This window comes from Arachis ipaensis, chromosome B8 (genome assembly GCF_059453495.1).
Source record: "Arachis ipaensis isolate K30076 ecotype BB chromosome B8, ASM5945349v1, whole genome shotgun sequence".
Taxonomy (NCBI): Eukaryota; Viridiplantae; Streptophyta; class Magnoliopsida; order Fabales; family Fabaceae; genus Arachis; species Arachis ipaensis.
Genome location: NC_142443.1, coordinates 125,565,256 through 125,591,171, shown reverse-complemented (window position 1 = coordinate 125,591,171; position 25,916 = coordinate 125,565,256). Strand labels below are relative to the sequence as shown.

Here is a 25,916-nt window from a genome sequence, read left to right as displayed (position 1 = left end):
TCAATAAGATATTTTGTATATTTTATTCATTGTACATTATGATTTTTTAGTTATATTCATTGACTTATTTATTTTTAAAATTTTAAATTTATTCTTGTTTTCTTTTTCAATTTTTAAGGAAGTTTTTCTTTGTCTTTTCTTTTTCTGGACTTGGAACCAGCAGTTCTTTCTACCAGTAATCTTTTAAGAAAGCACAGAATTTTGCAATGAGTAAGCCTCTTTTCCAATACCTTTCGTGTGCTTCATGTTATCCGGGATGCAAGTAACTTTGTTTCTATTTCTCTTTTGAATTATTTCGTCGCTCCCTACATGGTATTGCTTGTAATATATTGTCGAATTTATTACGTATGGTACTCTCTCATATCATAATTGTGATCAACTGTTATTGGTTCTCCTAACACACACCCCCTTTTTTTTAGTTCCATTTCTTTTTTTTACTAATAATCTATTTGTATGTGCTAATTCATTTATTTAGACATTGATAAGAGTTGGATTACAAAGCCACGGGGTAGTATAGAATATAAGAATGGACTGAATAGATTCCTTGACTTTGCGTTTGACAATGCATCATCCGATGGGATGATACATTGTCCATGCCCTCTGTGTGGGTTCCGGTTTTTCCAAACTAGAGAAGCTGCATACGATCATCTTCTGATGAAACCATTTCCCCCTAACTATACCTTTTGGTTACATCACGGTGAGAGGATCGTAGACGAGAGACCCAGCGGTAGGGAAGAACTAGATTCCACTATAAATTCAGGAGATCAAATGCGTGACATGATCCACGACGCATTCAATTTGCCGGGACTGCAGAATGAGGATGAAGATTCCATGGATGGGCATGCTGGAGCCGTTGCGGATGGGTTGCCGTACTTATCCGAAGAACCTAGTCACGAGGCTCGTGCCTTTCAAGACTTGCTAAAGGACGGCGAGCAGGAATTATATCCGGGATGTTCTAGATTTTCGAAGCTGTCATTCTTGGTCAGGCTGTACCATATAAAGTGCATGTGCGGAGTGAGCAACAAGGCTTTCGGACTGATTCTAGAGCTATTGGGGGATGCCTTTGAGCATGCACAGATTCCGAAGACCTTGCACGATGCCAAGAGGATCATAAGGAAGCTGGGTATTGAGTACAAGAAGATAGATGCATGTCCAAATGACTGCATGCTATACCAGGGTTCCGACCACGGTCTTTCTAGATGCAAATGGTGTGGAGCATCGAGGTGGAAGCAAAAGACCAGGAAGAATTCTTTAGTAAGGATCAACGCCATTGTCAAGAAGAATGGTAAACCTCAGGCGGCGAAAGTTCTTCGTTATTTTCCTCTGATTCCACGGTTGCAGCAATTATTTATGTCCAGCAAGACAGCTGTGGACATGTTGTGGCACAAGAGAGGCACCAACTCTGACGGTTTCTTGAGGCATCCCAGAGACGGCGAGGGTTGGAAAGCATTCGACATGAGATATACTGACTTTTCCTGCGATCCGCGCAGTGTTCGCTTAGCCTTGGCCAGTGATGGCTTCAATCCTTACGGAAACCTCAGTTCAAAGTACTCAATATGGCCAGTGATTCTTATTCCATACAACTTACCCCCATGGATTTGCATGAAACAAACCAACTTTATACTCTCTATGATTATTCCCGGTCCTAAAATGCCTGGCAATGACATAGATGTATACCTGCAGCCCCTGATCGATGAGTTGAAGCAGTTGTGGGCCGGTGTTGATACCTACGACGCCAGTGAGAAGAAAACATTCAAGATGCGTGCAGTGTTGATGTGGACTATCAGCGATTTTCCTGGCTTGGGCAATTTATCTGGTTGGAATATGTACGGCGGGAGAGCTTGCCCCACGTGTAATTTGGACGCCGAGACTAGGCGACTCACCTTCAGTCAGAAATGGTGTTATATGGGTCATCGTCGCTTCTTGAATCGCGATCACAGATATAGACAAGACCGGATTAGATTTGATGGTAAAGTAGAGGATAGATCCCCACCTACCAAATTGACTGGCTGGGATATACTGAGACAATTGGAGGGTGTGCCCGTCTCACAGGGAAAGGTGCAAGCGGTGGGGGTAAAAGAAGACGCGGACATCAGACCGGGCTGCAAGACGAGTCACCCTGGAAGAAGAGGAGTGTATTCTTTGATTTGTCATACTGGGAGAACAACGAATTACGTCACAACCTTGACGTCATGCACATAGAGAAGAATGTGTGCGACAACATTGTATTCACCATGTTGAACGAGAGCGGTAATTCCAAAGACCACCTAAAAGCTCGTAAAGATCTCCAGTTGATGGGAATCAGGCATGATATGTGGCCACTTGAAGGTGGAAAGTATCCCGCTGCAGTCTTTACCATGTCGAACCCACAGAAGGATGTCTTTCTTAGGACCATCAAGAATGTGGTCTTTCCAGACGGGTACTCTAGCAACATCTCTCGCTGTGTTGACTTAAAACAGCGCAAGTTATTTGGTTTGAAGAGTCATGACTGCCATGTTCTAATGGAACATCTGTTGCCAGTTGCGTCAAAACACGTATTGCCCACCCCAGTGTCCGCCGTCTTGGCTGATTTATCAGCCTTCTTCCGACTAATATGTAGTAAATCCATAGATCCTCAACAACTTCCTCTCCTTCAGGATCGTGTGGTCCATACTCTGTGCCACATGGAGATGATATTTCCACCTTCCTTCTTCACAGTTATGGTTCATCTAACGGTGCATTTGGTCGAGGACGTACGTCTCGGTGGCCCAGTGCACTACCGGTGGATGTACCCAATTGACAAACCCCATTTGTAGGGTTTATCTTGTATTGATTTTTGGGGATTTTATCAACTTTTACCCACATTTATTCAATGAAATAGCATGGTTTTATAACTTCTCCCTTAATTGTGCTTAAGAGTGAAAACATGCTTTTTAGGACTTAAAATAGCTAAATTTAATTCACCTTGATTCTATTAGATGCCTCGATATGTTTGTTAAGTGATTTCAGATTTAGGAGGCAAAGATTGGATTAAGGGAATGAAGAAAAAGCATGTAAAGTTTGAGAACTCATGAAGAAATGATGGAACCAAAAAGCTGTCAAGCCTGACCTCTTCGCACTTAATTGACCATAACTTGAGCTACAGAGGTCCAAATGATGCGGTTCTAGTTGGGTTGGAAAGCTAACATCCGGGGCTTCGAAACGATATAAGATTTGCCATAGTTACATCGCGCATAGGGGCGCGCACATGCACGGTACGCGGACGCGCCGATGGTGGCACATGACCCACTTAATGCAAACGTGGCCAGTGATTTTAGAAGCCTTGTGGGCCCAATCCAACTCATTTCTGATGCTATTTAAGCCAAGGATTGAAGGGAAATCAACATACTTTTCATACTTTACTTTTACTTTTAATCATTAGTCATAGTTTAGTTTTAGAAGTAGTTAGAGTTAGAGAGAGAAGCTCTCTCTTCTCTCTAGAATTAGGATTAGGAATTAGGGTTAGATTAGGATCTCATAGTTCTAGGTTTAATTCAAGTCTCCTTCTACTTCTACCTTCAATTGATGATTGCTACACTTTGGTTCTTCTCTCTATCCCTATTCTCTTGTTGTAATTTCTCTTATTTTGTTTCTAGGTTTTGTAATCATGATACTCTTGTTCTCTTTATTTTCTTTCAATAATGCAATTTGAGGTAATTCATGATAATTGTGATTTCCTTGATTGTTGTTGTTAATTCTTTACATTCAATTGTAGTTAGAATTCATTCTTGTTGTGATTGACTATACTTTTCTTTTGTGCCTTCCAAGTGTTTGATTAAATGCTTGGAAGAATTTTAGACTAGAATTTTATGTTCTTGGCTTGAGAAGGTAACTTAGGATTTCTTGAGTCACTAGTGTCCAATTGATTGATAGTTGATAGCCATTAACTCTAGCCTTCATTAATCCAATCAGTGGAAAGCTAGGACTTATGGACTAGGATTGATATAACTCACTTGACTTTCCTTTGTTAATCGATTTAAGGATGACTAAGTGGGATTAATCCTTGCAACTACCATACTTGTGGCTAGTGATAATGATGAAGACCCTTGACAACCAAACCTTGCCAAGACCATTTTGTGAATAAAGTTTTCCTACCATTTACTATTCACATTCCTCATCCAAAACCCCAAAATAAACAAGTCCATAACCAATAACAAGAACACTACCCTGCAAGTCCTTTGAGAGACGACCCGAGGTTTAAATACTTCGGTTTATAGATTTTAGGGGTTTGTACTTGTGACAAACAACTTTTTGCATGAAAGGATTATTATTGGTTTAGAGACTATACTTCAACGAGATTTCATTTGTGAAATTCTAAACCGTCAAAAATCCGTTCGTCAAAATGGCGCCGTTGCCGGGGATTTGCAATGGTGTTGTGTTATTGGTTATTGTACATATGTGAATATTGTGAATAGGTTTATCTTTTGTTGTTTCTTAATTTTTGTTAGTTTTATTTTGTTCTCTCATTATGAGTTCTCACCACTTTGGCTTTGAGTTTGGTTCTAAGTGTGTTGTAGGAAATGTGGACTTTAATGGCAACATGTACCATGGATGGAACCAACAAAGATGGGAAGAGCCTCAAGGAATTGATCACTCCTATTGGCAACAACCTCCGGATACTTATAGGTATAATTTCCATCCTAATGCATGCCAACTTAGCGGCTATGATGATTCTTTTTGTGACACTCAACAACCACCATCATATGCCTATGAATCTCATCCTCAACATGAACCTCAACCATTCTCACAAGCCTTTCATCACCAAGCACCACCCTATGATCCATATCCATCATATAACCAATCATCCATACCATATTTTTATGGCCATTATGAGCAAGAACCTTTAGAATCACCACAACCATATCAAGATTACTCCCAAGAACCACCTCAATACTCATCATCTCCATACCTTTACCAAGAAGAACCACCTTCCTACCATGAACCCTCCCTCCAAAATAATGAACCTTCCTATTCACCCCAAGCCCCAATAGACGATCCTCTCACTTTGTTACTCCAAGGACAAGAAGCCATGAAGCGGGATACACTTGAGTTTGTGACCAATTTGACCAAGGTGGTGCACACTTTAGCCCACCAATGCTTGAATACTCAAGGTACTTCCGTGACCACATGTGAAAAGTCAAAAGAAGAGCAAAGTATGAAGGTGAAATTGGAAAATTCGGTAGAGAAAGAGGAGTCAAATTTTGTATTGGAGCAACTAGAGGAACCTATAATCATTGAAGAAAAGGAAGAAGTGGTTGAAGATTTAGGAGATGTTGAAAGTCCAAGGGAATGTAGTCTCATGGAGCACTCTTCCAAGGAGCTTGATATTGAAGTTGAAGAAGGTGCGCAACCCTCAAGGCATATCATCGTTGGAGACTTGGAAGAGGCTTATCAAGAGATGGATTCAATCATGGATGAATTTCTCTCTACAATGGAATCCTCTCCCATTGGACATGGAGTTGAAAGTATAAAAGAGTGTGCACAACCTCCCATACCCTTGGTGAGCAATGAGAAAGAGAGCTACCAAGAGAAAAACGTTGACATGGTGTATATCGAAATTGAAGAATATGAAGAGGTTGACCAAGAAATGGATCTATTCATCAATGAATTTCTATCCAAAATTGAACCACCTCCCATTAGGCAAGAAATCAAAGTTCTTGAAGACAACACCAAGCTATGTGATAAAAGGGGAAAGGTTGAAATCAAGGAAGCTCGCAAAGAGGTGGAAATACACAAAGAAGAGCACAAGGAAGTAGACCTTGCATTATCTAAGTGTGGGGAGGTCTCCCTTCCCGAGTCACCATCCAACACAACATTCAAGTGGGTAAAATTCCTATCCATAAGCTTTACTTTTTCGCTTGAATATGGTTTGATTGAAACAGATGGACAACTTAGAGCTCTTTGTGGAATTAAAAGCAAGAATGAGTTGTGTAGTGGTTGCGAGTTGGGAATTAGGCTCATTAAGGTCAAAGCTTCAAGGTATAGGGATGATGTTGGGACAAGGATTACTTTATACGGATCTAGGAGAAAGCATTGGTGGAGTAAAGAGAATTCTATGAGTCAATCACCTTTATGTCAACTGCTCATCCGACAAAACCATGAAACTCAACTAACGGATGGGTGTGAAGACAAGATATGGGATCCCGGTTCGCTATGTGAAGACCAACTATGGGGACTCATATCTTGGGTAGAACTGTGCCCAAGCTTGATGAACATGGTTGGAAATTCTGTCAACCAATTGAGAAGAAAAGATCCTTGGAGATTCAAGGACGAGTACAAACACAAGCCACCATGACAATAGGCTTCTCAAAATGTCCAACTTAAGGACTTAAACTAAAAGTGCTAGGTGGGAGACACCCCACCATGGTAAACTCTTTCCTTCCTCTTTTAGTTTTGTTTAATAAGTGATTTGAGTTGCCATTGTAGGTAGATTTTCATTTCATATTGATTTGTTTGTAAAGATTGGTTGTTAGTATGTTGTATTCATTAGTAGTAGATGAATAAATCCTAAAATCAAATTGCATTTTTGTGAATTGTTTGATATTTGATTGAATAAAGAAGAGTTTTGGACATTATAGGGAGCTCTTGGGCATTTTTTCTGCTTTTTGGGCAAAAAAAAAAAAAAAAGGGCATCGGCGCGCTAGCACGCTGTGCGCGCGCGCGCGGATTGCACTTCTGCAACTTCTAGTACAAAAACCAGAGAGTTGTGCGCGCTTTGTGCTAACATTGTGCTAGGAGCACAACCTCATCCACGCGTAAGCGCGCTGTGCGCGCGCGCGGATTGTCCCTGCTGCATCCACGCGTAAGCGCGCTGTGCGCGCGCGCGCGGATTTGCACCCTGCTTTTCTCCTCCCTCCTTTCTCCTTCTTTCCTCTTCTCTTCTTCTTTCTTTCTCATTTTTTTTCTTCTTCCTCTCTTGAAAGATTTTTTTTCTTTTCTCTTTTAATGTAAATAAAAAAAAATTTAATAATAAAAAAATATATAATAATAAATAAATAAATAAAATACTAAAAAAAAATTTAAAAAAAAAATTTTTTTTTCTCTTCTTCCATTTCCTTTTGTCTATTACATTTGCATATTTTTATTCTTTGCATTTTAATTCTATTTGTTCTCATTTTCTTTTCTAAATTTCTCATTTTAATAATGGTGTTGAATTCTCTCACTCAATTGTTGAGAATTTCTTGCATTTGTTTTGGTGCTTCATGACTTGTTACATTAATTGTAATATTTGTCAACACACAAGATTAGTGCTTTAGTCCTTCCTAATTCATTACCCTTTGTTTTTTTTCTTGTACCGCTTCATCATTGAGTTAGGATAGAATCAAATGCTTTCATGCGTATCACTAATCTTGTTTGTGTCAATTCTTATTTGATCTTGATGCTCAATATACTCGCCATGCTTTAACTTTACTCTTGCATCAAGTATCAGTTGATATGCCTTTTGCTTATATTGATTTCTCACTCACATGTTGTAGCTACCATGTAGTAGAGAATCATACTCTTATTTGGCATTAGCCCCCGCCTATGTTCTATTTACTTTGATATCTTTTTTGTAGGCTTAATTTTCTTTCTTTTTCTCTCCTTTTAGGCTGGCCACCAAGAAAGGAGGAAACGGAAAAGCTTTTAAATGGGGCAACGAACAAGTCATCCGCACAACCTTTCGAAGAAGCTCATCAATTGTAGCAACCCATCCACCTTGCTCTTCTTTGCATGCACCGAGGACGGTGCAATCTTCAAGTGTGGGGAAGTCGTCTGACCGATCTCCATGGGTAAAAAAAAAAAAAATTTCCTTTTCAACACCAAATTTTTTATTTTCTTTAATTAGATTAGCTATTGCATTGCATGATAGGTTGCATGTTAGTTAGAATTTGTACATATTTTTACCACTTCTTTGTTATTAGGACTACTTGGTTAGGGTGATGATTTTCTTTCCAAGAAACCGTTTTAGGGTAACCTACCAATTTGAAAATTTTTGTTGAACTTGCTTGAAAGAATTTATTTTGGAACATGGTTTTGAGCTAAGAACACAAGCTTGCGAGATTTGAGCCTAATGGTGTGGTTACATCTTATAACCACTTATTTTCCTTCGTGCGTGTAATTGTTCTCTTTCTATGATTGTAATCTTTGATTTGTTTGAATCTATATGTCCCATTATTCCTTGTATTCATGCATTTATATGATTGAGGCCATCATTTCATTAGCTCACTTATCCAAATAGCCTTACCTTTTACTCTCCTTTGTTAGCCGATTTTGAGCCTACGCTTAACCCACTTGTTCTTATTTTAGCACATTACAAGCCTTAAAGCGGAAAACAATGAATGTCCTTTATTTGGATCTTTGATTGGCTTAGGCTAGTGAGTGTGAGTGTCATCCAAGAGTGGGAAAACTTTGGGACATTGGTTGGGATAAAAGGGTGTTTGTGTTTTGTATTTTTATATTGGAGAATTGGTACATACTCATGTATTGATTAAATGTATAGACCTTATGCATTAATGTTCTTGTATATAGTTTGAAAGAAAAAGAAATAAAAGTGAAAAAGAAAAAAAGAAAAGAAAAGAAAAAAAAATGTATATAGAAAAAGAAAGAAAAAAAAAAAGCAATAAAGGGGACAAAATGCCCCAAAGTGAAGCTCAATAAGAATCAATGCATAAGTGTTGTGAAATGAAAAGAAAATGCATGAGTATGTGAAAAAGTGAGGAATGGGTAGTTAGATTAGTACTTAATTGTATAGGTCATTATATAGGTTAGGTGGGAAAGTTTAAGTTAATCAAAGATTCAAATCCTAAGTCCACTAGCCATATATGATCCTACCTTGACCTAGCCCCATTACAACCTAAAGAAAAGACCTCATGATACATGTATGCATGCATTGAATAATGTTGATTGTTAGAAGAAAAACAAATCTTGGAAAGCATGATTAGGGGAGAATTGAGAGAATCAACCCCAAACACCGAGCGACTAGAGTGCAAACACTTCCGGTGAGGGTTCGATGCTCAATTCCTTGATTCCTGGCTTTCATGAGCGTTCTTCTCGCAAGTCTACTTGAACTTCATTTTGATATTCGAATTGGTAGGATTCATGAATCGTTATATGATCTTGGCCCTACTTGTGCACGTATGACTTGGAGGATTGATCTATTTTTAACCAAGTAGGTAAAACTATTTTGCATTTAGTTGCATATAGTTTAGGTTGCATATAGTTCATTTACATGGAATAAATGTTGAAACTCTTTGTTTCTCTCTTGGCTTAAGCATGAGGACATGCTTGGATTAAGTGTGGGGAGGTTGACAAACCCCATTTGTAGGGTTTATCTTGTATTGATTTTTGGGGATTTTATCAACTTTTACCCACATTTATTCAATGAAATAGCATGGTTTTATAACTTCTCCCTTAATTGTGCTTAAGAGTGAAAACATGCTTTTTAGGACTTAAAATAGCTAAATTTAATTCACCTTGATTCTATTAGATGCCTCGATATGTTTGTTAAGTGATTTCAGATTTAGGAGGCAAAGATTGGATTAAGGGAATGAAGAAAAAGCATGTAAAGTTTGAGAACTCATGAAGAAATGATGGAACCAAAAAGCTGTCAAGCCTGACCTCTTCGCACTTAAATGACCATAACTTGAGCTACAGAGGTCCAAATGATGCGGTTTCAGTTGGGTTGGAAAGCTAACATCCGGGGCTTCGAAACGATATAAGATTTGCCATAGTTGCATCGCGCATAGGGGCGCGCACGTGCACGGTACGCGGACGCGCCGATGGTGGCACATGACCCACTTAATGCAAACGTGGCCAGTGATTTTAGAAGCCTTGTGGGCCCAATCCAACTCATTTCTGATGCTATTTAAGCCAAGGATTGAAGGGGAATCAACATACTTTTCATACTTTACTTTTACTTTTAATCATTAGTCATAGTTTAGTTTTAGAAGTAGTTAGAGTTAGAGAGAGAAGCTCTCTCTTCTCTCTAGAATTAGGATTAGGAATTAGGGTTAGATTAGGATCTCATAGTTCTAGGTTTAATTCAAGTCTCCTTCTACTTCTACCTTCAATTGATGATTGCTACACTTTGGTTCTTCTCTCTATCCCTATTCTCTTGTTGTAATTTCTCTTATTTTGTTTCTAGGTTTTGTAATCATGATACTCTTGTTCTCTTTATTTTCTTTCAATAATGCAATTTGAGGTAATTCATGATAATTGTGATTTCCTTGATTGTTGTTGTTAATTCTTTACATTCAATTGTAGTTAGAATTCATTCTTGTTGTGATTGACTATACTTTTCTTTTGTGCCTTCCAAGTGTTTGATTAAATGCTTGGAAGAATTTTAGACTAGAATTTTATGTTCTTGGCTTGAGAAGGTAACTTAGGATTTCTTGAGTCACTAGTGTCCAATTGATTGATAGTTGATAGCCATTAACTCTAGCCTTCATTAATCCAATTAGTGGAAAGCTAGGACATATGGACTAGGATTGATATAACTCACTTGACTTTCCTTTGTTAATCGATTTAAGGATGACTAAGTGGGATTAATCCTTGCAACTACCATACTTGTGGCTAGTGATAATGATGAAGACCCTTGACAACCAAACCTTGCCAAGACCATTTTGTGAATAAAGTTTTCCTACCATTTACTATTCACATTCCTCATCCAAAACCCCAAAATAAACAAGTCCATAACCAATAACAAGAACACTACCCTGCAAGTCCTTTGAGAGACGACCCGAGGTTTAAATACTTCGGTTTATAGATTTTAGGGGTTTGTACTTGTGACAAACAACTTTTTGCATGAAAGGATTATTGTTGGTTTAGAGACTATACTTCAACGAGATTTCATTTGTGAAATTCTAAACCGTCAAAAATCCGTTCGTCACCAATCGAGAGGTAAAGATCTACTTAGGCTTTCTCGGCCTATTTTAGTAGGATATCTGTCACCTAGTAATTTATGTTATGTTCTCGAAGGTACCTATGTCGTCTCAAGCAGTACGTGCGTAACAGGGCACAACCGGAAGGATCGATTGTAGAGGGCTACCTATCCGAGGAGATTCTCACATTCTGTTCAAGATACCTAGATAACGTGGAGACTAGGATCAACCGACCGACACGCGTTGACGACCGTCCGAGCGATGCTCCGCCGAGCGAGATTGCCAACATGTTCCCAGAGGTTGGAAAGGCAGTCGGGGCAGCTTCATTTTTCACACTAAGTCCAATCGAAAAGCTTCAGGCACATCGTCATGTACTGGTTAACTGCATTGCTGTAGAGAAATTCTTGGAGTACGTATAGAGCTTGGGTTCTAAAATTATACAATGAGCCAATTTGATATTGATGGTACTGAACTTGAAGTATCTTTTTGTGTGCACAGTGAGTACAGAGCCATCACAAAGAGAAAACTGCGAAGTAAAACAAGGTCCCAGTCTCACATAGATAGTGTTGTGCACAGAGAATTTTCGAACTGGCTCAGGCATGAGGTAATCTCTAAAATCTGAGGATCCTACTACCCTTTGGTGCTTTCTTGCCTCTAATGTTTCAATGCCAGGTCCCATTTGGAAGCACCAATCATTCGAACGAGTTGCAATGGCTCGCCTGCGGTCCAATTGCTCAGGCCAAACGCTATCAGGCGTACAACGTCAATGGATTTAAATTTAGGACCATGTCAAGGGAGGAAGGGATGAAAACACAGAATAGCAGGGTTTATGTCACTTCGGATACTAGAAGTTATGCAAGTAAACGGGATGCCAATGTTGCTGTTGGCGGTGTCTCGTATTACGGGAGATTAGTAGACATCATCGAGCTTAACTACAGTGGTCAATTCACTGTAGTCTTGTTCAAGTGTCTTTGGGCAGATACCACGTCGGGGAGAGGCATCCGACAAGACGTTTTGGGCCACACCTGTGTCAATTTTGCCATGCCGATTCACACCGGTGAACATGAAGACGATGAGCCGTACATCTTGGCATCTGAGGCGCGTCTTGTGTTCTACGTGGAGGATGAGGTGGAGAGCGGATGGAGTGTAGTAGTCCATGTGAAGCCAAGAGATTTGTTTGACATGGGCGAAGATTATGAACACTGTGAGGTCGACCTTCATCCACAGTCCTGTATGACTAGCTTGCCTGAATTTGATGTCGAAGGCCTGCGGTTGACAAGAGACGGCGATTTAGAGGAGACCATTACCGACGGGGTTGAAGATTGTGATGAGGCAGCCGATTCCTAAAATACTGAGTTGTATTTAGTGGAGTGTATTTTAGTCATATCATTAGACAGTATATCATTAGACAGTAGGTTGAATGGAATGAGTTTTCTTAGATTCTTTAAAATTTATCCTTTCATATATAATTCTCTTATCTAATTGGGTCTTCACAATATTGTAGCCTCTCCTTCAAGTCTTCCTACGATCACGTTTTTATACTGTCCTTGGACATTCTTTACATCTCCGTTGACTTTCAGGGAAATTGGAGAGCAGAGACTTCTTTCTCATTTCCAGAAGCCGTTGGTTTGCAGAGAAGATGATAGATGCGTCTCCTTTCTCTTCATTGGAGGACGCAATCTCATTTGCAAGGCAGTTGTGGTTCAAAGAGTCTCGTATACAATCATGGTTGGATGCCTTCTCTGGACACAGTCACCTCTTTCGAGCCATTCGTTATGCCCCGGGATCAATGATGAGGGTTTGTTTGCCGCTGCCCGATTTAATTTTGTAAATCCTTTTCTTATTCGTGAATGAAACCCATATTCACATGGTTATGTTTAAATTTTAGGAAATGCTTCATTGGGACCGAAAGTACCGGGCTAAATTTGGGTTTGAGTTTATAACAAGTACGGAAACATGGTTATCACAGGAAATACTTGACGAGGTGAAGGTAAAATAGTTTAAATTTTCCTTGCTATTTATCTAAAGTATATAAAACTGAACCATGATATTTGCTTTCTAGAGTTAATAAATTTGAGTCATTAAGGCGAATCACCTTTGAGGCTGGGTAGTTTAATTGTATTTTGTATAGCAAGATTAACTTGATGAGATATGTTTGCTAGAAGATAATAGCATATAATAGAGACCCTATAGTTGTACTCAATCATATAATATAGACCCTCTTGCAAAAAGTTTTAGAAGGGTTGTGTTAACTATAAGGAGAAGTATTAGAAGGATATTTAGGAAGGTATATCCGTATGCATAACAGAATTTATAAGTTGCAACAAGAAGGGCATTCTCTTCTGGATAAAATCTATAAGTTGTGAAAGTAATAGGATCGAACAAGAATAAATGTAGGGGATGAAATGTGGATGAAGAAAAGATTTGCTCGAGGAGGAAACCTGGCACAACCAGCAGCCCTTTAGCTGCTCTAATGCAACAGTGCTGGCATGCAGATTGGAGCAGATTGAATGTAGCTGTTACATATTCATATATGGTATGATGACATATGGAAGAGAAGTGGTGGCTTGCAGCAGCATGTAGTGATCTGGTAGTAAGGGGCTGCAATTTTAGTGGCAATGAGGCAGTTCTTTCCTGCATTGGTTCAGTAGTACAGGGTTGAGGTGCTGCAGTACCTGGGGGAAGGTTGCTCTTGACGTTAGTTTGTGGCACTAGAATGGGAACTGGAGATTGGGATGTTTACTGATTAAGCTGTTGGTTTTCGTGATCTTTGAGCTATGTGCTGCGTTTCTTTTCTGAACTTTCTTCAATTGGTATGGCTATGTTTTGGAACATGCAGCTAAGCATGAGATTAAGGCTATTTTTTGAACTGATTAAAGTTTTCCTTTTCTTTATCGTTTTACTTATTCTGGATTTGTTGCATTGTGAATATATGGTTTTGTTGTTTTGGGGTTCTGGTTGAAAAGCTCCCGCAAGGCAACATTATTGCACTATAGGCAGGCAGCACACTGTATGTGTATATGCATAAAGGGCATGGGACAGATGGTTAACTCAGGTTTTTGCAAAAAGTTTTTCTACATTATCTTGGTGGTGTGTTGTGTAGGTTCGCTATGAAAATACTCTTGTTGTTGAACTGGATATTGCAGCACGAGAGGAATTCAAACTCATAGAACATGGACTCGAACGACTATGGGAACGTAAGATTATCAACTTTTTAGTAGTTTAATTAGTATGATTATGTTCATACACTGATTCTGGATATTCTGTGCTTATATTTGGCTATGATGTACCTCTCAGGGTTAGCTCGATCCCAGATTCAGGAGGCATCGGTAGAAACGGGGGAGGTGGTTCCGGATTCAGTGGAGAAAGAGGCCGTTGTCTCCTCCGATAACTCTGAAGAGGCTGATTCTGCTGGACAAAAGGGTTCGATGCTGTCATATGACCTCAATAAAACGCCAGATGAGAATGAATATCCGTAGAGTGGAATGTCTCCTGATAAGAAGAATGCTTGGCACCTATCTATGTGGGCGACACGATACCTGAACCCTTGAGGATATTGCAATAGTATAATTGAAAATTTTGGTTTCAAATTTATAGGATGCCCAAAACTTGTGTTTTGAAGTTGTCGTGACTTTATAACGCTTCATATTATTTTTAGGGATTGTTAGTATGCTGCATTGAAGACCATTAGTCTACTATTTTAACTATTTCTGCATTTTTTTATTTTGACTACTCCAAGATGCTGATTAATATAAAGTTTTTTGGGACAAATTCAGTTTCATTGTTGTTGGCAATGAAAATATGCCAAATGATCAACAAGCCCAATTTGATTTTCCAGGCATTGCAGAATATCTTTGCTGCACGTGTATCATTCAAGATACACAAAAAAATAAAGGTTTCAATTGCCATGAAATTGTCACTATTTTAATTTCACGGTGTTGAATGCTTATGTTTAAGTGCAAAGTCCTTGCAAACAATTAAATGGGAATAATAACTAGTGAAAAATTTAAGTGCAAATCTTGTTAAATGCTACAAATGCTACAGTATGAGCAAATAGAAAGAATGGCAAATCCTTTGCAAAATAGAAAGATAAGAACCAGCTGCACCATGAACTGCGGCAAAATTGGGAAAAGCTTCTCCTCCACTGAAATATCATAACCATAGTGAAGATAGATGTGATAGAAATGGATGGGAAGAAATTTGGATCAAGAACCAGGATAATAGGGATGTTGTTAATTATGGGATAGATCCTGAAATGGACAATAAGTCCATAGTAAAATATATTATTTTAGCATTAAATACAAAAATTTTATCACTGTTAATATATATAACAATCAAAATTTATTTATAGATATTGAAGAATTAATAATAAAATACAAAAAAATTATTAACGGAAATTTTGGTAAAAATATAATTTACCAAAATTTAAAAATTCTTGTAAGGTATTTAAAAAAAATTATCTAATTATTAAATTATATTAAAAATATAATTTAATCAACAAAAGAATAAATTTTTAACGGGTATTTTGGTAAATAAAATTTAATGATAAATAATAAAATTTTTACTAATGGATTTTTACTTTAAATTAAATATTTTTTCTTATAAAATGGATATACTTAACATTAGTTAATACAAAAGGTTTAAAATGGATTAAAGAAAAACTTTTATTATTATTATTATTATTATTATTATTATTATTATTATTATTATTATTATTATTATTATTATTATTATTATTAATATTTCTAAATTAAAGAAGCGATAATAAATTTTGATTCTACAATATTTTCATTGTTTCAATTTCCTCTTGCTATAATCATTCCCGCGTCTCACAATTTTTTCTTTTTATTTGGGCAATGCTATGATCATTATATAACAACTAGTGGATCTGGTTCTACCAAATTTCAAAAAAACCCAGCTACTGCGCCCTACCCCTTCTCCTCACTCCTTATACACGTTAAAACCCACGAAGCCCTAGCTCACTATTCTGCTCTGTCTTTGTTGTCGACGAAGAGTACTGCTCATCCGCATCCTTGATTTTCAGGTTTCAGAACCTCCCGGTCACCTCGCTCTCTCTATCATTTCAAGTTCCAGAACCTGCCACCCTCTCTATCCCGGTAACTACCCCAATTTCTTTCAAATACATTTGTGATGTTCTAATGTTATTGCTTCTTGCTATCTGTCGATACTTGTTGGGAAACAAGTGGTGTGTTTACTATAACAATTTAGGATGAGAGGTGGAGTATAGGTTCATTATTACTACTGTGATTATCTTGCTTCTCATGTACCCATGAAGATTCCGACTTTGATATATTTTGATGAACTTGGGGACATCATAAGCTTGCATTTATGCCGTCTACAACTTGATTTATCATATATGCCATTTTTATCAACTCAGGATATGCTTGGGAGTTTAATGTAATTGGGAAAAAAGGATGAAGGGTAGAGATTTTGGGAATTAAGAACTCCCAGTTATAGGTTGAAAATTTGTTATTAACCAATTATTATATACACAATAAAATTGGAATAGTTACTTGGTTAGCAAATAAGCGTGTTATGTGTTGTAACTTCTCCCCTGTTTACACGTTACCATTGGTACACATTATTAAAAGTTATTTGTGTTTGGACTTTGATAATGAACAAATCAAGAATAGAGTCATGGGTGAAACATTATTTTATTTTTTATATAATCAAAGTATGCTTGTTTTTTCCTTTTTTCTTTTTTTAATAAAATGGCACATTTGTAAATAAGGTTGCTTAGTGAAGAAGAATGGATTTCGGCAGTTCCAAAAGAGTGAGTACTATTGTTTTAGTGGTATGATATAATGCTACACGACAATAAGAATAGAAAATTTGGTCCATGTATACTAGAGTTTTAATGATTAATTAGGTCATACAGGGACATTTTTTCTATTAGATTTTGTTATTTAACTTTTCAAGATTTAGCTATTTCTGATAAGCAAATATTTATAACTTATATATAGGTCAGACAAATTATGCTTATATAGAGATCTATGCTGGTGGGTTTCTTAGTCAGACCTTGTAGTATTTTTAATAGTCCAATTTTGGTGCATTTGTATTGTGCTTGTAAATGCATTCAGATAACTGTGTCAAAAATTTAGTTTTTCACATTGCTAATTATTCTGACGTGCCGGGCAATATTGTTCAAATGCATCTTTTAAATTCTTGTAGCAAATCATTACTATTGACTACTATAAACCCAGATTATGAAACATGTATATACCTTCTGCTCCAGTGATTTTTTCTGTTATAATTGTTGATGAATGCTGTTCGAACTCGATCATGGTTACACACAAATTATTTTAATTGGATATTAATTTGACTTGATTTTATCCTGTCCACTGGTGTTATGGCATTTAGATGGCTAGGAAAGGTCGGTACACGAAAAAGCCAAAATCAGGACTAGGATGTCAGCAACCTCTAACCGCTCCACCAAGCTGACTCTCAAGTCCTCCCCGCTGGTGGTGACGGCATCCCTCCAACTTCCCGCCCATTTTGTCCGCCGCGCAGTGAACCTAGGCCTGCTACACAAATGAGCGCAAATAGCGTTCACAACTCGGAGCTAGGCCAGGAGACCCTTTTGGAGGCTAATGCTCCAGAGGTAGAATCTCGTGATCATGAAGATGACGACCACTCTAGTGCTTCTGGAGCTCAGAGTCGTAAAAGGCGCAAGACTACAGAGTTTTGGACAGTTAAGATAATCGGTAACGTATTTTATAATTTTTCTATAATCGATTTGAGCTATGTTAAATAATTTTTTTTGTGCATACTTTCAACAACAGATGCACACATAAGGATTTATATTTTGCTTATAGATTCTGACGGCACAGTCAAGCCGGCAAGATTAAGCGTGAGGGAGGCTATGGAACGGCCTAATGGGAGAAGGATCGTGCTGAGATTCAACAACGAAATGCAGCCAATTGGAGACGAGGCTGGACTGCTAAGTGGGGTGCTTGGTCTGCTTGGATCTGACTACGCAAAATTTCCTATCGGTAAGGAAAGTTGGCACAAGGTTACCACTAAAAACAAGGTGTATAACGAATGTGTGAAGGTAAAGATTTAAATCCCCTTTGTAACAAATTTGCTTATTGTTCAATTATTGACAAATTGTATTATGAAATATATGTGCAGTAAATTTTTCAAATCTGCTTCAATTTAAATCCCCTTTGTAACGATTTAAAGCCCCTTTGTAACAAATTTATTTTATTAACAAATCTGCTTATTGTTCATTTATATGTGCAGCAAATTTTTCATTTTGACGAAGATAGTGAAGGTAGTATCAAGAAATATATTTTGCAAAGTATGGGAAGGTCTTAGAAGGAAACAAGGCTGAGGTTGTATAATGCCTTCTACGAGCCAACATTCACATTTGAGCAGAATATCGAGCACCGTCCGTCAGGAATTGATCAAGAGCACTGGAGAGAGTTCCTAGAATATCGTGCCAAACCTGAGACGAAGGTAATCCAGTATACCATTGGTAGAATGTGCTGTATTTTATGTAGCATTAAGTGCTATTAAATCAGTATTTAATTGTGACTTTAATTTGGCATTTATGGACCGATAGGAGAAATGCAAGAAGAACGCGACTAATCGATCAAAACAAGTATATACCCATACTGGCGGTTCAAAAAGCTTCGCACGGCGGATGGAAGAAGAGGTACTCCACTTGTTATTCACTGTTTGGACTATCTATATGACTTAAGTTTTCTTGATTGTGTGGAATACGGTAATGGCGTAAATGTTGTTGTTACAGTCTGAAGAACAAGGAAGAAGAATTGGTAGAGGAGAGCTATGGATAAAAGTGCACAAGAAAAATGATGGCTCCTATATGAATGAGGAAGCAAGGGCAATTGGTGTAAGTACTACTTCTCATAAATTTTTGGTAAAATTATGTTTTCAAATACGTTAATAGTTTAGTTCTCTATTATATTTTGTTCTGTTTTTCTTTGCTTAATGGTTTGGACTTGGGTTGGAAACAGCAAGAAGGTATTGAAAGATGAGTTTCTATCAATCCTAATTCAAAATGGACCCACGGAAAATTTTTTTTCCAACACTGGTTTCTTTTATTAAGTTTGCTATTTTACCTCAGTTATTTCTAGAGAGTTTAAACTTCTATGTAATTTAGAGACAGCTAGGTTTAAATTGATATAAATCAATTTAAATTATTCCTTATTTCTTTTTATAGTGTTAGCAACATCCTATGTGACGTGCGTTATTTTGGTTGTTTTACATAAATTACTTTCGAACCATATATCTTTCTCTCATATTTGACTGAGTTTTTATTGACATAGACCGATAAATGCTATGATTGTATTTGCTAATTTGTGTCTGTAGGAAAGAATTGAGGAGATTGAGCAACAGGATGAATCTTCTAGAGTGTTGTCTCAAAATGATTCCATTGCTCAGGTTTTTGGTAAAGAAAAACCGGGTAGAGTACGTGGTGTGGGTTTCGGTCCGACTCCTACCCAACTCTTCGGTTCGAATTCACGTGCGCCAGGCAACATAGTCGAAGAAGAGGAGACCCAGAGGAAGTTATGTGCACTGGAGGCAGAATTGGAAAGCGAGAAGTTGAAGAGGAAGGCAATGGAAGACGAGGCAGCAGTAGATAAGAAAAAGATGCAGGCGATGGAGAGAGCTATGATTTATCTTTTTCAAAGGCAGGGTGAGGAGCTGCCGGGAGACATCGCTGTAGGGATGAGTTCCGTGGAATGAAAGAGTGAACAATAATAGTAGGATTAGATAGTGTTTGGATCGAATCAAGTATTTTTTTTTTCTTTAAATTAGACTATGCAACTCTTTGCAAGAGATTTGTACTCTTCATATTTTTATGAAAATATTATTTTGGCTTGCAGATAATTTATTTGTTTTTTGTACAATTTTACATTCTAAAGTCTAAAATATTTTAACACTTAAGATATTACAAAAATCTAAAAAGCCACAAAAAGAAAACAAAATAGTTCTGATATTAAAAATTACACGATTTTTTTAATAAAAATTCTATTTTCCTGTTTTTTAATTATTCTTAATTTTGCGGCGGTTTAGAACAGCCGGAAAATCGAACAAAGTAATTGGAAAATTTGCATAGATTGCGGCGGTTACAAACCGCCAGAGAATGTTTCGGAAAAACTGGACTGTTTTGTGGTGGTTCTAAAAACGCCGCAAAACAAGCGGCATCAAGCAAAGATCAAACTGAATTGTGGCGGTTTTGGAACCGCCGGTGAACATGCCAGTAATTGTGTCACTCTCGTTTAGCGGCGGTTTTTTGAACGAACGCCGCGAAATACTGATTTGGCGGCGGTTATGCCAGCGGTTATTAAAAACCGACGCCGAATATAACCCCCGCGCCCATAACCGTGGCAGTTGCGCCGGCCTTTGATTTTGCGGCGGTTTTAAACCGCCGCTAATCATTTAAAAAAACGCCGCTATGCTCCGCCTCTGCTGTAGTGCAAAAAATATATTCTCAAATTTTTCTAACAAATTATTTTTTATGGCCAATATTTATCAAAATATGATTTAAACTTTTTTTACAATTACTTATATGTTAAAAATACTATTTTTGACAAAATTTTTATTAACATATTTTCATAGTTAAAATAGTGTCAAATTTTATATTTTTGACGAATTTTAATTTTTTTAACACATAATAATCTTTAAAAATATTTTATATTGTTGTAGTGTTTATTATTTAAAACTATATTACATACATCACTAAAAATTAATACAGATTATCTATATAAAATACTTTTAACTCTCTTTAACAAATCGTTGTATATGTATTGGCATAGTCTATTTTGTAATTTTACAAATAATATTGTGTAAAAAATAATAAAAAATATTAAATTTGTACAATTAAATTTCACACCTTCATTTATATGTAATATAATTTCACCCTCAAAATATACTAATAAACACATTAGTTTTATGGTTTCAAAAAATAAAAACTTCTCAAAAAAAATTTTACATAGTGAAGACTTATACAAAATCATAGTTTTAACTTCTCAACCAAAATAAATGTTACTTCTAGAATACTAACTCTTTTATATAAAAAAAATTAATTTTTTATTATTTTTTAACAATTTTTTTCAAGAAATAGTTAATCTTATTTAAAATAATATTAAATTATTACGCATTTCACAGTCTCCAAATTAATAAAAATGTCCTATTATATAAAATTTATTGAGTTAAAATATTTTTTTCAAATTTTTTCATAAATATATTTTTTTAATTAAATAAACTAATCTCGCATCCTGCCATTTTTCATAAATACATTTTTTTTAAGTAAATAAACTAATCTCGCATCCTGCCAAATGGATTCAGGAAAAATAAAGAAAATATTTTTTGTAGTGGACGAAAAGCTTTTGCTTTTACTTTATTCCATGATCATGAAGTTTAATACCTCACATACCCATAATAAAGAACAATTCCAAAAAATTGCCATATTTAATTAATTTTTGAGCAGCCATTATGTAGTGGCTCTTTATTATATAAAGTTAATAGTCAAAATCGTCCCTTAAAGATATCTCGATTTCTATTTTGGTCATCGAAAGACAAAATTAATCGAAATCGTTCCCGAAAGATACATGACTTGGTCACGTTAGTCCTTCTGTCAGTTGGATGATGACGTGTCACGTTAAGTATCATGTGGCATGATGATGTGGTGGGTTAATGCCACGTGTCACAAGATGATTAGTTGACGTATCAGATCAGTGACACCTGACACGCCACGTGTCACTTGACATGTAAAAAGGTTATTTATAATCAAAATAGTAATTGAAAGTTCAGACGTAAGTCATTTTCATCCCTAAAATTTTAAAAATTAATCAAATTAGTCTTCATATAATTTTTTTATTTTTTCTTGATAATATTAAATTTGAAATATTTTTTGATACTACTAATTTTAATAGAAATGTAATTGACAAAGAAAAAATTAGTAATTGTATCTTTTCTTCTTAAAAATTTTTCAATAAAATTATCTCTCTCCTTTAATTCTTCTTAAAATCTCTCTTATTCTTTTCTATTCTAAAATCTTTTTCTTACATTATTACATTTTGCTGGAATATATATATATATACTCAAAATTAAAATGTATGTATTTGTTAACCTAAACAAAGTTATATGCTCAAAATCAAAATTTATGTATGTTAACCTAAATAAAGTTATACCACTTTTTTTTTACTACATCTTTTTTTTTCCATTACGATATTACTTTTACATATAGGATGTAATTGTAGTAATATTAAAAGTAAAAATTCAAGAAGATCCACAAATTTTGCTTCAATTTCAAACTTTACAAAATATTGAAAATTTGTTGCTTATTATTATTATTATTATTATTATTATTATTATTATTATATATGCTAAACGAATTGCTTCTTAAGCGTACTATATGCAAAGATCATAATAAATTTGTGTATTTCATATGTTTGAGATAGATTGTATAATTTTTCTTTTAATATCACTACTATTACATACTATATGTAAGTAATACCGTAATGGAAAAAAAAAGATGTAGTAGAAAAAAAAAAAGGAAAAGTCTAGGGGATCAGTAACTTTATTAAATTCTCGCCAGCATGTAACCAGCAAAGAAAAGTGAGCCATTGGATAAAATCTCACACCAATCTCACACAATTAAAATTATCATTGATGGCTATTTGATGGCTACAAATCACAAAAGTTACTGCCCCCTAGCACTCCTCGAAAAAGAATAGTGGTATAACTTTGTTTAGGTTAACATACATAAATTTTGATTTTGAGCATATAACTTTGTTTAAGTTAACAAATATATACATTTCAATTTTGATTATATATATATATATATATATATACCAGCAAAATATAATAATATAAGAAAAATATTTTAGAATAGAAAAGAATAAGAGAGATTTTGAGAAGAATTAAAGGAGAGAGATAATTTTATTGAAAAAATTTTTAAGAAGAAAAGATACAATTACTAATTTTTTTTGTTTGTCAATTACATTTCTATTAAAATTAGTAGTATCAAAAAATATTTCAAATTTAATATTATAAAAAAAATAAAAAAAATTATATAAGGACTATTTAAAATTTTTAAAATTTTAGGGATGAAAATGACTTACGTCTGAATTTTCAAGGACTATTTTGATTATAAATAACTTTTTACATGTCAAGTGACGTGTCACTGATATGACACGTGGCGTCCACGTGTCACTTATCTGATACGTCAACCAATCATCTTGTGACACGTGGTATTAACCCATCACGTTATCATGCCACATGATACTTAACATGACACGTCATCATCTAACTGATAGAAGGACTAATGTGACTAAGTTGTGTATCTTTCGAGAACAATTTTCGATTAATTTTGTTTTTTGAAGACCAAAATTGAGATCGAAATATCTTTCAGAGACGATTTTGGCTATAAACTCTTATTATATATATGTATAAAAATGAAATGATTGGTCACAACTCACAAGTTGGCAAGATATATAGAGAGAGGTCTCTGAAGCGGTAACTGCAAGACATCTCATCAGTTTGATGCACATTACATTAGCATTCGTTAATTAGCTGATTTCATTTTTAATGGCTTTCGGGCATTTGGTCTCAATTCCCAGATCAACTTCTTCCATTCCCACTACTGCTGGTACCCATCTTCTTCTTTAGCTTCTTCGTTCTTCTTCATACTTTTTAAAAAATTTGGATATTTTTAAAAGTATTCGTACTTTTTAAAAATTACAAATATAAACATATACAATTTTTAATTTATCAAATATAAAACGAAATATTTTTTTTCAAAAACTTTTACTAAATTAAACCAAAAAATGCTACGAAGGTCATGAATATTACAAATAAGATAGAGTATCATTTTTTTCTAGCTTGATATATTTTAATCTTAATCAAACAGTGTGTTCTTTTCTTTAAAACAGAAAACAGAGTTTTGTTTGATGTATTCTGATTTTTTTGTTTTAATAACTATTAACAATCATAAGTTTCATGGATAATACACTATTCATGATTCTATATTAACAAACGGTAATATTAGGTAGACAAAGAATAATTACAATATAAAAATATTACGTAAAAATTTTTACTCTCTTGATAAGTAAGTGACATACACTTCTTTATCATTCATTTTTCTTATCACCCATCTTTTTTCTGTTTGCTTGGAATATAAATGTTCTTTTTAACATCAATTTCACTTTCTTCCAAATCAAATTTTTAACATCCCTCAATTATATTATTACCCATTAAAATACAATTTTTTTGCAAAAATTAGGTAAAATTAAAAACTTTTAACAACTTCTACTATATAACTCATATTTTATATATAGACTATTAAAAAATAAAAAATAAACAAAAATTAAAAAATAAATTTTAAAAAATAATTATTAACTCGTCATATTAAAATCAATAGATAAGCATACATATGAACATTAAATAAAAATATTACAATAATTAAAATCATGATCTATTAGTGCACATATGAGATAATTTGAAGAATACAATAAGACACATAGTTTAAAAACTTTGTAATAGCAATTATAAAAATTTATTAATTATAGACATCATATGTATGAAATTATGAATATTATGAGTACAAAATTATGGATGTTATTAATATGAAATTACGGATGTTTTGTGTATGAATTATGGATATTATGAGTTGATGGTAATCAGTGGCTAAGAGAAGGGGAGTTGAATCTTAGCCCTTTTTTTGCTGAGTAATACTTGCTGCCTTTCAAACTAGCTTCAGGAGATTTTTCTGCATTTTGTCTCATAACCAGACACGAGACATTTTTTTTTGTCTCGTACCTAGTCAGGAGATATTTTTCAATTTTGTCTCCTTAGCAACAAAAACTGAAATGGAGTAGAAGAGAAAGAGAGAATCACACCAAGAAGTATCCTGGTTCAGCTGCTAAGTGCAATGCAGCCTACGTCCAGTCTCCATCACAATCAATGATGGAATTTCACTATAATCAAACAGATTACAGACACCAATTCTCCCTAGGAACTACCCTTCCTATCCGGGACAAGACCAGAATTTATCCCCAATCCTGAACCTGACTTGGTCACCTACCAAGCTTTCAACTGCTAAGTGCTAACCCAACTTGCAAGGGAATTCCCACAGAATCATGATACACAACACATAGATGTACAAAGGACCTTTAAGACATCTATGACTTTTTCTTTAATATTGTACACTCTGCCTTTTTTCTCTCACTGGATTTTTCTTACAAACCTCACTCTGTTTGCCTTTTTCACCATGAGACTCAGACAGACAAAACTAAAGAAAATACAAAATAAAACACATTAAAGAAGAAGAACTTCTGTTAGCTTGAGTAGCTATGAGAACTTTGTGCTTTCTCTCCTTGTCTCAAGCCTTGGCTGTTCACCCTTATTATAGAAGGGGAAGCCTCCAAGGTTAAAACGGTTCAACTGAGCCAACTTCTTCTTCTTCAACACCAAAACCGGTTCGGACAAAGAGAAGAGAGAGGGAACCGAAAGCTAAAACCAACATGCAATTACCTCTCTCTCATCCCTTTTCTTCAGGCTTCATCAATCTGAGCCTTCCATCTTGACTTGGTTCCCAAGAAGGATTTCTGACCCTTGATGAATACTTGATCCTTGACAGCTCCTTCTGCTCCACTTCTGCTTCCTCCTCCACGTAGCTACGGTAGCTACCTTCTGTGATGGATGAACAAAAAATAGAGACGAGCCATACCCCAGAGATCTTCTTCTCTAGCCAAAATAGATTGCTTCCATTTCTAGGTATGGAGATCTTGAGACTTCCTCACCACATCTTACCTTTTGTGGTAAGGATCTCAGCCACACCATACTGTAGATCTTCTTTTTTCAAGGCCATCATCACATTGACCTCTTGCTTGTTCATAGCTTCTCTGCTTCTACCTCTGATAGCTTGCATCTTCAAGCTTCTTTCCTGTCAGTGAAGTAACCAAAACTAGAGAGAGAAGAGAGAGAAGAGTGAAAAGCTTTCAATATAATTGATGAATGAAATTAAAAGATATTAATTTCCCACTC

At 35.6% G+C, this 25,916-nt stretch overlaps 1 protein-coding gene and 1 pseudogene across 1 annotated transcript; both read left to right on the top strand.

The window, feature by feature from the left end:
* The first annotated feature begins 579 nt into the window (after positions 1-579).
* LOC107607005 (uncharacterized) lies at positions 580-14,356 on the top strand (annotated as a pseudogene).
* Positions 14,357-18,543: 4,187 nt separating this feature from the next.
* LOC148549761 (uncharacterized) lies at positions 18,544-19,610 on the top strand. Its single transcript, XM_088496448.1, has 3 exons — positions 18,544-18,555; positions 18,652-18,753; positions 19,233-19,610. Exons 1-3 carry the CDS (start codon positions 18,544-18,546, stop codon positions 19,608-19,610), a joined length of 492 nt encoding a protein of 163 aa, XP_088352574.1.
* Positions 19,611-25,916: the final 6,306 nt, after the last annotated feature.

Bases quoted from the DNA above. Each gene is read 5' to 3' on its own strand.
- LOC148549761 (XM_088496448.1), top strand. The intron at 18,754-19,232 runs GTAAGTACTACT...TTGTGTCTGTAG, and splicing joins AGGAAGCAAGGGCAATTGGT to GAAAGAATTGAGGAGATTGA.